The sequence below is a fragment of the Somniosus microcephalus genome, unplaced genomic scaffold (assembly GCF_052327205.1).
Source record: "Somniosus microcephalus isolate GS21.2 unplaced genomic scaffold, FLI_Smic_1.0 unresolved_chr7, whole genome shotgun sequence".
NCBI classification, from domain to species: Eukaryota; Metazoa; Chordata; class Chondrichthyes; order Squaliformes; family Somniosidae; genus Somniosus; species Somniosus microcephalus.
Genome location: NW_028225185.1, coordinates 15,714,572 through 15,727,244, shown reverse-complemented (window position 1 = coordinate 15,727,244; position 12,673 = coordinate 15,714,572). Strand labels below are relative to the sequence as shown.

The 12,673-nt window shown below is 52.7% G+C and overlaps 1 protein-coding gene across 4 annotated transcripts in view; it reads right to left on the bottom strand.

Moving 5' to 3' along the window:
- LOC147086575 (SHC-transforming protein 1-like) overlaps window positions 1–12,673 on the bottom strand; it is a 172,731-nt gene that overhangs the window by 60,515 nt on the left and 99,543 nt on the right. For all 4 annotated transcript variants that reach the window (XM_085978714.1, XM_085978717.1, XM_085978715.1 and 1 more), the window contains one exon: window positions 10,540–10,603. In XM_085978714.1, coding sequence (XP_085834840.1) covers window positions 10,540–10,603 — 64 coding nt within the window. The remainder of the gene's footprint in view (window positions 1–10,539; window positions 10,604–12,673) is intronic.

The window sequence follows — 12,673 nt, the reverse complement described above, 5'->3', positions numbered from 1 at the left end:
CTGTTGATGTTTGAACCATCGCAGCAGACAGACAGGCCCTCATTGATTATTTAAAGTGCTTCGAGGCATTTTGACGTACGAAGGAATGGCATAAATGCAAGTATTATTTTATTAAGACTTAGAAAGTTAGGCACTGTCTAACCAGCACAGCACTTAACAGGGGCATTACAATCAACTCAGGATGTGCTGTTAGTCCCACCTATACTACAGTGTAGAAAGAAAGACTTGCATTTCTACAGCCCTTTCCACCACCTCAGGATGTCTCAAAGTGATTCACAGCCAATGAAGTACTTTTTTTGAAGTGTGGTCACTGTTGTAATGTAGAAAACGCGGCAGCCAATTTGCGCACAGCAAGCTCCCACAAACAGCAATGTGATAATGACCAGATCATCTGTTTTAGTGATGTTGGTTGAGGGATAAATATTGGCCCCAGGACACCGGGGAGAACTCCCCCCGCTCTTCTTCCAATAGTGGCCGTGGGATCTTTTACGTCCACCTGAGAGGGCAGACGGGGCCTCGGTTTAACGTCTCATCCGAAAGACGGCAACTCCGACAGTGCAGTGCTCCCTCAGTACTGCCCCTCCGACAGTGCGGCGCTCCCTCAATACTACCCCTCCTACAGTGCGGCACTCCCTCAGTACTGCCCCTCCGACAGTGCGGCGCTCCCTCAGTACCGCCCCTCCGACAGTGCGGCGCTCCCTCAGTACTGCCCCTCCGACAGTGCTGTGCTCCCTCAGTACTGCCCATCCGACAGTGCTGTGCTCCCTCAGTACTGCCCCTCCGACAGTGCGGCGCTCCCTCAGTACTGCCCCTCCGACAGTGCGGCGCTCCCTCAGTACCGCCCCTCCGACAGTGCAGCGCTCCCTCAGTACTGCCCCTCCGACAGTGCGGCGCTCCCTCAGTACCGCCCCTCCAACAGTGCGGCGCTCCCTCAGTGCTGCCCCTCCGACAGTGCGGCGCTCCCTCAGTACTGCCCCTCCGACAGTGCTGTGCTCCCTCAGTACTGCCCATCCGACAGTGCGGCGCTCCCTCAGTACTGCCCCTCCCACAGTGCGGCGCTCCCTCAGTACTGCCCCTCCGACAGTGTGGCGCTCCCTCAGTACCGCCCCTCCGACAGTGCGGCGCTCCCTCAGTACCGCCCCTCCGACAGTGCGGCGCTCCCTCAGTACTGCCCCTCCGACAGTGCGGCGCTCCCTCAGTACTGCCCCTCCGACAGTGCGGCGCTCCCTCAGTACTGCCCCTCCGACAGTGCGGCGCTCCCTCAGTACTGCCCCTTTGACAGTGCGGCGCTCCCTCAGTACCACCCCTCCGACTGGGAGTGCAGGCCTGGACGTTGGGCTCAAACCTCTGGAGTGGGGCTCGAACCCACAACAATCTGACTCTGAGGCAAGAGAGAGAGAGAGCGCGACCCAGTGAGCCATGGCTGACACTAGAAATCACTGCTCTGTGCCTTGCGCTGCGGTGTAAGTGGTAGTCCTGATAAAACTAGCCTCATATATTTGTGCACTGGACTGGAGTGAAGGTGGGGGGAAGGGAAGAACGTCTGCATCCCAGAACTAACCAGTTTCCTGCTGGAATGTGCGAGCGCAGGAGTGATTAAATCCTCCTGGAATTTTGCGCCCTGGAATTAAGTACAATGCTTTTTAACGACATGGGCAGGTAGCTCAGACTGTTGCTCGGCTGTGCTGCCCTCCACCTGTGTTTCTGGTTTTACAACCACACATTGCATTTATATAGCGCCTTCAACCGACCCCTCTGATTCTTTTTCCGTGCGCGGTCCCTTTAATGGCTGCGCAGCCCATTGAGAGCTTTGCGCATGTGTGGTTTCTTCCGTTGAAAAGCCGGTGGCGGCCTACGCGGGTTCTCCAGACCGCCGCGCGGGAATGTTGCCTTTAACGCAGTAAAAGGTCCCAAGGCGCTTCACAGGGGCGATTGTCAGACAAAAACAAAATCGGGTTTATTTCTAGAGGGATAGAATTGAAAAGTAGGGAAGTTATGCTAAACCTGTATCGAACCTTGGTTAGACCACACTTAGAAACATAGAACAATAGGAGCAGGAGTCGGCCATTCGAGCCTGCTCCGCCATTCAATATGATCATGGCTGATCCTCTATCTCAATACCATATTCCCGCTCTCTCCCCAGACCCCTTGATGCCTTTTGTGTCTAGAAATCTATCGATCTCCTTCTGAAATATATTCAGTGACTTGGCCTCCACAGCCTTCTGTGGTAGAGAATTCCACAGGTTCACCACCCTCTGAGTGAAGAAATTTCTCCTCATCTCAGTCCTAAATGTCCTACCCCGTATCCTGAGACTGTGACCCCTCGTTCTAGAACCCCCAGCCAGGGGAAACATCCTCCCTGCATCCAGTCTGTCTAGCCCTGTCAGAATTTTATATGTTTCAATGAGATCCCCTCTCATTCTTCTAAACTCTAGTGAATATAGGCCTAGTCGACCCAATCTCTCCTCATACGACAGTCCTGCCATCCCAGGAATCAGTCTGGTGAACCTTCGCTGCACTCCCTCTATGGCAAGTGTATCCTTTCTTAGGTAAGGAGACCAAAACTGCACACAGTACTCCAGGTGTGGTCTCACCAAGGCCCTGTATAACCGTAGTAAGACATCCTTGCTCCAGTACTGCAATGAAGGCCAACATACCATTTGCCATCCTAAGTGCTTGCTGCACCTGCATACAATTCTGGTCACCATATTATAAAAAGGATATAGAGGCACTGGAGAGGGTGCAGAGAAGATTTACAAGGATGATACCAGAAATGCGAGGGTACACCTATCAGGAAAGGATGAACAGGCTGGGTCTCTTTTCTCTTGAAAAAAGGCGGTTGAGGGGTGACCTAATGGAGGTCTTTAACATTTTGATAGAGTGGATACAGAGAGAATGTTTCCTCTTGTGGGGAAGAGCATAACTAGAGGCCATCAATATAAGATAGTCACCAATAAATCCAATGGGGAATTCAGGAGAAACTTCTTTACCCAGAGAGTGGTGAGAATGTGGAACTCGCTGCCACAGGGAGTGGTTGAGGCGAATAGTATCGATGCATTTAAGGGGAGGCTGGATAAACACATGAGGGAGAAGGGAATAGAGGGTTACGCTGATAGAGTTAGATGAGGAAAGACGGGAGGAGGCTCGAGTGGAGCATAAACGCCGGCATGGACTGGTTGGGCCGAATGGCCTGTTTCTGTGCTGTATATCCTATGTAATGTCATAAAATTTGACATCGAGCCACATCAGGAGATATTAGGGCCGGTGACCAAAAGCTTGGTCAAAGAGGTCGGTTTTAAGGAGCGTCTTAAAGGAGGAGAGAGAGGTGGAGAGGTTTAGGGAGGGAATTCCAGAGCTCGGGGCCCAGGCGGCTGAAGGCACGGCCGCCAATGGCGGAGCGATGGAAATCGGGGGGGATGCTCAAGAGGCCGGAATTTAGCTGGGTTTTTAAATGGTGCGCGAGACAAAGTGCAACATCCTCGCTTCCAAATCTCGCCATCTCACCAAGTGCAGCTTCTGGTCTGTTCTGAGTGCCACGGTAACTGTCTCCCGCGACTCACTCCTCCAGCTCTGGACCTCTAACTATTCCTAAGGGGACTCCTGCTGCTGCTTTATGGTCTGCGCGCTCGATAAGTGTCGTGGCTTTAGCACTGCACCAGTCCATTAAACGTCACCGTAATAAAAAATTCAGAAAACATCAGTGCAATTAAATATTGACAGTGCGCCCTGGAATTATGTATAATGCTTTTAACGGCAGCTCCCACACTGGCTGATTAATTCATTGATAGTAACGCATGGGCAGGCAGGACCGTGATGGAAGAGGGAATCTTCTTCTTCTTAGGCCATCCCTCGGAACCGAGGATGACTTGCTTCCACATTAAGAATGAGTTCGCAGGTGACTGATGAGTCCAATGCGGGACCGACAGTCTCTGTCACAGGTGGGGCAGACGGTGGTTGAAGGGGCGGGTGGGTGTGGGGTGCTTGGGTTGACGTGCGCTCCTTCCGCTGTTTGCGCTTGGCTTCCGCTTGCTCCCGGCGAAGAGACTCGAGGGTGTTCGGCGCCTTCCCGGATGCTTCTCCTCCACTTTGTGCGGTCTTGGGCCAGGGAATTCCCAGGTGTCGGTGGGGATGTTGCACTTTTTCAAGGAGGCTTTGAGGGTGTCCTTGAAGCGTTTCCTCTGCCCACCTGGGGCGATCTTGCCGTGCCGGAGCTCCGAGTAGAGCGCTTGCTTTGGGAGTCTCGTATCGGGCATGCGGACAATGTGACCCGTCCATCGGAGCTGATCGAGCGTGGTCAAAGCTTCGATGCTGGGGATGTTGGCTTGAGCGAGAACACCGACGTTGGTGCGCCTATCCTGCCAATGGATTTGCAGGATCTTGCGGAGGCAGCGTTGGTGGTACCTCTCCAGTGCTTTGAGGTGCCTGCTGTACATGGTCCATGTCTCTGAGACATACAGCAGGGCGGGTATCACTGCTGCTCTGTAGACCATGAGCGTAGTGCTGGGTTTGAGGTCCTGGTCTTCAAACACTCTCTTCCTCAGGCGACCGAAGGCTGCACTGGCACACTGAAGGCGGTGTTGGACTTCGTCGTCGACGTCTGCCCTTTTTGACAGTAGGCTGCCGAGGTATGGAAAGTGGTCCACGTTGTCCAAGGCCTTGTCATGGATTTTGATAATCGGGGGACAGTACTGTGTGGTGGGGGCAGGTTGGTAGAGGACCTTTGTCTTACGGATGTTTAGTGTAAGGCCCATGCTCTCGTACGCTTCGGTGAAGGTGTTGACGATGGTTTGGAGTTCGACCTCCGAGTGAGCGCAGACGCAAGCGTCGTCTGCATACTGTAATTCGACGACAGAGGATGGGACGACCTTGGATCTGGACTGGAGGCGCCAATAAATAGGTATTGGCAACACACACACACACTTCAACAAAAAAGACAGATTTTCGTTGATTCACAGAATTACATGGAATGTACGGCACAGAAACAGGCCACTCGGACCAACTGCTCCGTGCTGGTGTTTATGCCCCACACCGGCGTTTAAGACCCACACCGGCGTTTATGCCCCACACCGGCCTCCTCCCACCCCTACTTCATCTCACCCCATCAGCACACCCTTTGGTCTGATTGCGACGCAGGCATCGATTTTACATTGGCCAAAGTTGGTTCTTGATTGCGCCATTACTCACTCGCACTGCCCTCGTGACAAACTGATAGCCGTGCGAGTGCTTCCAACAGCCCTGGTGTGCCTCGGCTGCGCTTTAAACACGACGATTGAGAATGTGCGGTCATCGGCAAACTCGTCTTATTCCCGCCACCGCAGGCGGCTCGCCGCAGACGGCAGGCGAAACGCCGGACCTGCGTTCAGGATCCAACTTTCCGTGGGCCTTCAAACAGCAAAGAAAGGTGGGTCTCCTTCCTAACGGGAAAAACAGAGACCGGGGAACATTGCAAAAGACAATCAGGGGGATGGAAGTCACGCTAAACCTTTACAAATCACTGTGGAGTCTTGTGTCCCATTCTGGGCACCGCACTTGAGATTCAGATTCAGATTCAGATTCAGATTCAGATTAGATCCCCGTCGGGATGCGTCAGCTATACATACAGCGCCGCGTTCAGAGTCAATACAATGGCTTCCCGTGGCAGTGGGAGCATGATGTCCCTCAGCCGCTCCGTCCTCCTCTTCACCGCGGCCTCCTCCTCACTGTTGCCGGCTCCACGTGTGGTGGCCTGCTTCTCCCGCTCCGGCCGCCATGCCCGGCTCCCCTCCTCCCATCCGGACTGCGAGTTACCCGAAATGGGAAGGATGTCAAGGCCTTAGAGAGGGTGCGGAGGAGATTTACTAGAATGGTTCCAGGGGATGAGGGACTTCAGTGATGTGGAGAGAGTGGAGAAGCTGGGATTGTTCTCCTTAGAGCAGAGAAGGTTAAGAGGAGATTTAATCGAGGCGTTCAAAATCATGAAGGGTATTGCTAGAGCAAAAAAGGAGAAACCGTTTCCAGTGGCATCTCTTCTCTTATTTAATCTCTCCACCACATCATAGACCTTCCCTTTTATTCTTTCCTCTCCTCCCCTCTGCCCCCACCAATGTTCCCTTTAAGCTGCGTAGCGCTCTGGAGCTCCTGCGTAGCTGGGTCACCGGCTTTTAAATGGGGATAAACCGCACAGGCACGGTATTTTGAATGGGCTGTGCGCACCCAAAACATAATTTAAGGGAACATTTCCCGCCCACCCCACCCTCCCTTTTCCCCATGGCTTAGTACTTCTTTATAAACTGTTAAATCTCGAACTCCTTTCCGACGAAAGGTCATCGACCTGAAATGTTAACTCTGTTTCTCTCTCCGCCGACGCTGCCCTGGCCTGCTGAGCGTTCCCGGCGTTTTCTGTTTCTGCTTCCGACACTCCGAGGTTCGGGAGCAGCAGGGTTAGGCGCAGCGTACATCTCCCGCTGCAAGACCAGCCCCTCTGTAATGCATCAACGTGGCATTCCCGCGGGAGCCGCCGTTCTAGCTTCTCGAACCCAACGTGAATTTAGCGCAAAGGCTGACACCCGCTGGAGAACCGCTCTCCCAAGCCCGCTTCACTCAGGACTCCTGACCTAAGGAAGGATATACTTGCCTTGGAGGCGGGGCAGTGACGGTTCACCAGGCTGATTCCTGGGATGAGAGGGTTGTCCTATGAGGAGAGATTGAGTACACTGGGCCTATACTCTCCGGAGTTTAGAAGAATGAGAGGTGACTGACATGAGTCAGTCATTCATGAAAGAAAGACTAATGAAATAATACTGAGCGGCCTGTGGGTGGCGCTGTCCAGGGAGAGTATAAATACTCGGGCACGGGCCCTGCTTGCGCAGGACATTCTTTAACAGGAACTAGTGAAGGAGACAACTAGACCTCCATGTTGTAAAACAGTTGATTAAAGCTTTGTTTAACACTTCGACCAAGTGCCTAGTAGTTTTCTTACGTCAGTGACCTTAGTGAAACGTATAAAATTCTTAGGGGGCTTGACAGGGTAGATGCTGAGAGGCTGTTTCTCCCTGGCTGGAGAGTCTAGAACCAGGGGTCACAGTCTCAGGATAAGGGGGCGGCCATTGAGGACTGAGATGAGGAGGAATTTCTTCACTCAGAGGGCGGTGAATCTTTGGAATTCTCTACCCCAGAGGGCTGTGGAGGCTCAGTCGTTGGAGTATATTCAAGGCTGAGATCGATAGATTTTTGGACTCTAGGGAAATTGAGGGATAAGCATATAACAACATAAGAAATAGGAGCAGGAATAGGCCACTTGGCCCCTTGAGCCTGCTCCGCCATACAATAAGACTGACATGAATCCTGTCCTTCATGTGGAAATGACTTATGAAATAATACTGGGCGGCCTGCTGGTGGTGCTGTCCAGGGAGAGTATAAATACTCGGGAATAACAACAGAAAACGCTGGAAAAACTCAGCAGGCCAGGCAACATCCGTAGAGAGAGAAATAGAGTCAACGTTTCAGGTCGAAACCCTTCGTCAGGACTGAGAGAAAACACAGGAAATGAAACAGATTAAAAGGCCAGTTTGGGGGCTGGGAAATGGGGGATGAAAGAACAAAAGAGAAGTGAAGAGACATTAAGAGGTATTCAAAACCAGACGAGATGGTGGTCGGACTAGTGGGGACAAAAGACGGCTCTAGATGAGGTGTGAAATGCTCTGGCAGAATGAGAGACAGCTGCCATGTGGGAGAGAAAAAAAGGGGGAAGGGCACAAAACAAAGGTGTGGATAAAAAATATATATAAAAAATGTAATAGGGGCCGAGGTTATGATCTGAAATTGTTGAACTCTATGTTGAGTCCAGAGGGCTGTAAAGTGCCTAATCGAAAGATGAGGTGCTGTTCCTCGAGCTTACGCTGAGCTTCCGTGGAACAATGCAAGAGCCCGAGTACGGTGAGGTCTGAGTGGGAATGGGGCGGTGAATTAAAGTGACAGGCGACCGGAAGCTCGGGGTCCCCCTTACGGACTGAACGGAGGTGTTCCGCAAAGCGGTCACCCAATCTGCGTTTGGTCTCCTCGATGTAGAGGAGACCACGTCGTGAGCAGCAAATACAGCATACTAGATTGCAAGAAGTACAAGTAAATTGCTGTTTCACCTGGAAGGGGTGTTTGGGGCCCTGGACAGTGGGAAGGGGGGAGGTATATGGGCAGGTGTTGCATCTCCTGCGCTTGCACGGGAAGGTGCCGGGCGAAGGGGAAGGGGTGATAGAGTGGGCTAGGGTGTCTACTCGGGCATGGGCCCAGCTTGCTCAGGACATTCTTTAACAGGAACTAGTGAAGGACATAACTAGACCTCCATGATGAAAAACAGTTGATTAAAGCTTTGTTTAATGCTTAGACCAAGTGCCTAGTAGTTTTTTTACGACAAAGATCATGGCTGAACTTGGGCTCAAAGATATGGGGATCGGGCGGGAGTGTGGAGTTGAGGTCGAAGATCAGCCATGATCTTATCGAGGGGCCGTTTGGCCGACTCCAGCTCCTATTTCATATGAGGCTTAAACAGAGAGAGCCTTTCACCCAGAAAAATCACTACCTACAAAAGCCAAGTGCACAGGTTTGTAATGAAGGTTCTGGTGCCTCAGCACAGCACTAAACCCCCTCAGCGTCTCTCTCAGTTACAAGCGTGGGACTGGTTGGCAGCGGCCAGATGCTTATACTGCCACTGAGTCAATCTCAGCACAGACGTGCCTCTCAGTCATGGAATTTTGTTAAGTGCTCTCAAGCCACAACCTCCAGACAACGCCAGCCCTTCCAAGGAAAAGAGAGAAGTGGGATAGTTCACTCTCCCACGTTGAATTTCACATCCCTGGGGCAGCCCATGAATGACCAGGAGTTTGGACAAATTACAAATTAAACAAAAATGCTCTAAAGTCAAATAATGGAAAATTCAAAGACTTTTTTTTACACAGCCGTAGCATGTTAAGAAATTCTACGTAAATGAAAAATGCATTAAAACTGCTCATTTTATTGCTAATTTCCTGCTGCTCCTGTTCTGAGAGGCAGTACGCTAGACAGTGTGAATGGTCACTTCCTCAGTGTACACAGGATACCGTGATGGGCAGCCACATGCACGACCCGGCAAAAACAAAATAAAACTTATAGCAAACAATAAATCGTGCCTCACAAAGCGATATTCAGCCTTGAGGGAGTACTGAGGGAGCGCCGCACTGTCGGAGAGTCAGTACTGAGGGAGCGCCGCACTGTCGGAGGGGCAGTACTGAGGGAGCGCCGCACTGTCGGAGAGTCAGTACTGAGGGAGCGCCGCACTGTCGGAGGGGCAGTACTGAGGGAGCACCGCACTGTCGGAGGGGCAGTACTGAGGGAGCGCCGCACTGTCGGAGGGGCGGTACTGAGGGAGCACCGCACTGTCGGAGGGGCAGTACTGAGGGAGCGCCGCACTGTCGGAGGGGCAGTACTGAGGGAGCGCCGCACTGTCGGAGGGGCGGTGCTGAGGGAGCGCCGCACTGTCGGAGGGGCAGTACTGAGGGAGCGCCGGACTGTCGGAGGGGCAGTACTGAGGGAGCGCCGCACTGTCGGAGGGGCGGTACTGAGGGAGCGCCGCACTGTCGGAGGGGCGGTACTGAGGGAGCGCCGCACTGTCGGAGGGGCAGTACTGAGGGAGCGCCGCACTGTCGGAGGGGCAGTACTGAGGGCGCGCCGCACTGTCGGAGGGGCAGTACTGAGGGAGCGCCGCACTGTCGGAGGGGCAGTACTGAGGGAGCGCCGCACTGTCGGAGGGGCAGTACTGAGGGAGCGCCGCACTGTCGGAGGGGCGGTACTGAGGGAGCGCCGCACTGTCAGAGGGGCAGTACTGAGGGAGCGCCGCACTGTCGGAGGGGCAGTACTGAGGGAGCGCCGCACTATCGGAGGGGCGGTACTGAGGGAGTGCTGCACTGTCGGAGAGGCAGTACTGAGGGAGCGCCGCACTGTCAGAGGTGCCGTCTTTCGGATAAGAGGTTAAACCAAGGCAGACCTAAAAGATCCCACGGCCACTATTGGAAGAAGAGCAGGGGGAGTTCTCCCTGGTGTGCTGGGGCCAATATTTATCCCTCAACCAACATCACTACAACAGCTAATCTGGTCATTATCACATTGCTGTTTGTGGGATCTTGCTGTGCGCAAATTGGCTGCTGCGTTTTCCACATTACAACAGTGACTACACTTCAAAAGTACTCCATTGGCTGTAAAGTGCTTTGGGACGTCCTGAGGTGGGGAAAGGCGCTGGAGATATGCAAGTTCTTTCTCTCTATATATAAATAGACACACATACGCAAACGAAAGCACTTTGAAAATTGATCTCAACTCCCGACTCCTGCACAACCTCTGCGGGACTTGCTTCAGCCTCTGCTACACTACCCGCTCCTCCCCAGCAGCAGCCCCGTGGGACACAGCTCAGTCGCGGTGCCAGCCATCCTGCCTGTTCGAAAGCATCAGCGCACAAATTGACAGGAGCAGCAAAATGCACTCTTTCACCAGCCCCGTTTCCACATTGCAGGAAGGTTGAAATCGTTGAATTACCTTCCTCCTCCGAACGGCCCCTTTCGCTCCGGGTACTGCTTCACACACCACGCTTATCGCCTCCCTGCAGGAAACAGAAAGTAAGACAACCAGTGAGGCCACAGCTAGAGTACTGCGTACAGTTCTGGTCACCACAGTACAGGAGAGATGTGATCGCACTGGAGAGGGTACAGAGGAGATTTACCAGGATGTTGCACCCCAGGACTGGGGAATTTTAGCTATGAAGAAAGATTGGAGAAGCTGGGGATGTTTTCTTTGGAATAGAGGAGGCCGAGGGGAGATTGAGGGGGCTGGATAGAGTGGATAGGAAGGACCTACAAGAAACTTTCTTTTATCCGGCACAGACGGGACCGACCTGGTGCCGCTCCATCAGCAATGCCGGATAACCGAAAGCTATAGTAAAAGATACGGAGCTGAGAGCTCCGTATAAAGCAACAAACCCTGTTGCTTAGCAACAGCTTCAGAACAATGGGCACAAGTTGCAAGCGTCTCTGTAGCTTAGCAACAGCTGCAGCCACACGCTTGCACAGCAACAGATGGAGTAAAAAAAGTAATAAAAGTTACCTGAACCTACTCCTGAATTTTGCCGGTTAACCGACATTTCCGGTTATTTAGGGGCCGGATTAAAGAAAGTTTCCTGTATTTCCCTTAGCAGAGAGGACAATAACCAGGGGGCAGAGATTGAAAGTAATTGGGAGAAGGATTAGAGGGGAGTTGAGGAGAACTTTTTTCACCCAGAGGGTGGTGGGGGTCTGGAACTCACTGCCTGAAAGGGTGGTAGAGGCAGAGACCCTCATCACATTTAAAAAGTACTTGGATATGCGCTTGAAGTGCCGTAACCTTCAGGGTGACGGACCAAGAGCTGGAAAGTGGGATTAGGCTGGATAGCTCTTTGTCGGCCGGCGCGGACACGATGGGCCCAAGGCGGGCCACTCTGGGCATGCTCACACGCACCTCTCTCGCCGTCGGGCTCTACAGCAGAGGCCTGGGAGCAGAGAGCTCTCCCTGGGGAAAGCTCGGCGCCGAGGCCAGGAGAAATTGCCACCCTCGCACGTCGGAAAAGAAGGGCATTTTTAGGAGCCAGCTTGGGAAAGGTTTGGATCCTGGCCGTGTGGCAGCTGACATGAATCCTGTCATTCATGAAAGAAAGACTTATGAAATAATACTGAGCGGCCTGCTGGTGGCGCCGTCCAGGGAGAGTATAAATAATCGGGCACGGGCCCAGCTTGCGCAGGACATTCTTAACAGGAACTAGTGAAGGACACAACTAGACCTCCATGTTGTAAAACAGTTGATTAAAGCTTTGTTTAACGCTTAGACCAAGTGCCTAGTAGTTTTCTTACGTCAGCAGCCATTCACGGTCTCCGTGCGTCAAAGCCAGAATTCTGTCTGCACTGTTGGGAGTCTGAGGAATGGTACACGGCACTCCAGCCGCAGGTTCTGTCAGCTGATCGGGGTGGCCCTGAAGACACTCGTGACTGAGAGGAGCGAAGAAGCGCTGATTGACAAAGCTAAACTGAAGAAACTGAGGGGGGGGGGGGGGGGCGATGAGTATTATTTTTTACGCAGCAAGTTGTTGTGATCTGGAACGCGCTGCCTGAAAGGGCGGTGGAAGCAGATTCAATAGTGACTTTCAAAAGGGAAATCGGATAAATGCTTGAAAAGGAGAAATTCGCAGGGCTGTGGGGAAAGGGCAGGGGGGAGTGGGACTAATTGGAGAGCTCATTCAAAGAGCCGGCACAGGCACGTTGGGCCGAATGGACCTCCTCCTGTGATGTAAGATTTGATCATGCGGCCTCGATTGGTTCTCTAAGCTGTGCTGAGCAGAGATGTTGATACCAGATCCCTGAAGGCAGCAGGACAGGTAGATAAGGTGGTTAAAAAGGCATATGGGATACTTGCCTTCATTAGACGAGGCATAGAATATAAGAGCAGGGAGGTTATGATGGAGCTGTACTAAGCGCTAGTTAGGCCACAGCTGGAATACTGTGTGCAGTTCTGGTCGCCACACTATAGGAAGGATGTGATTACATTGGAGAGGGTGCAGAGGAGATTCACCAGGATGTTACCTGGGCTGGAGCGCTTCAGCTATGAAGAGAGATGGGACAGGCTGGGGTTGTTTTCCTTAGAGCAG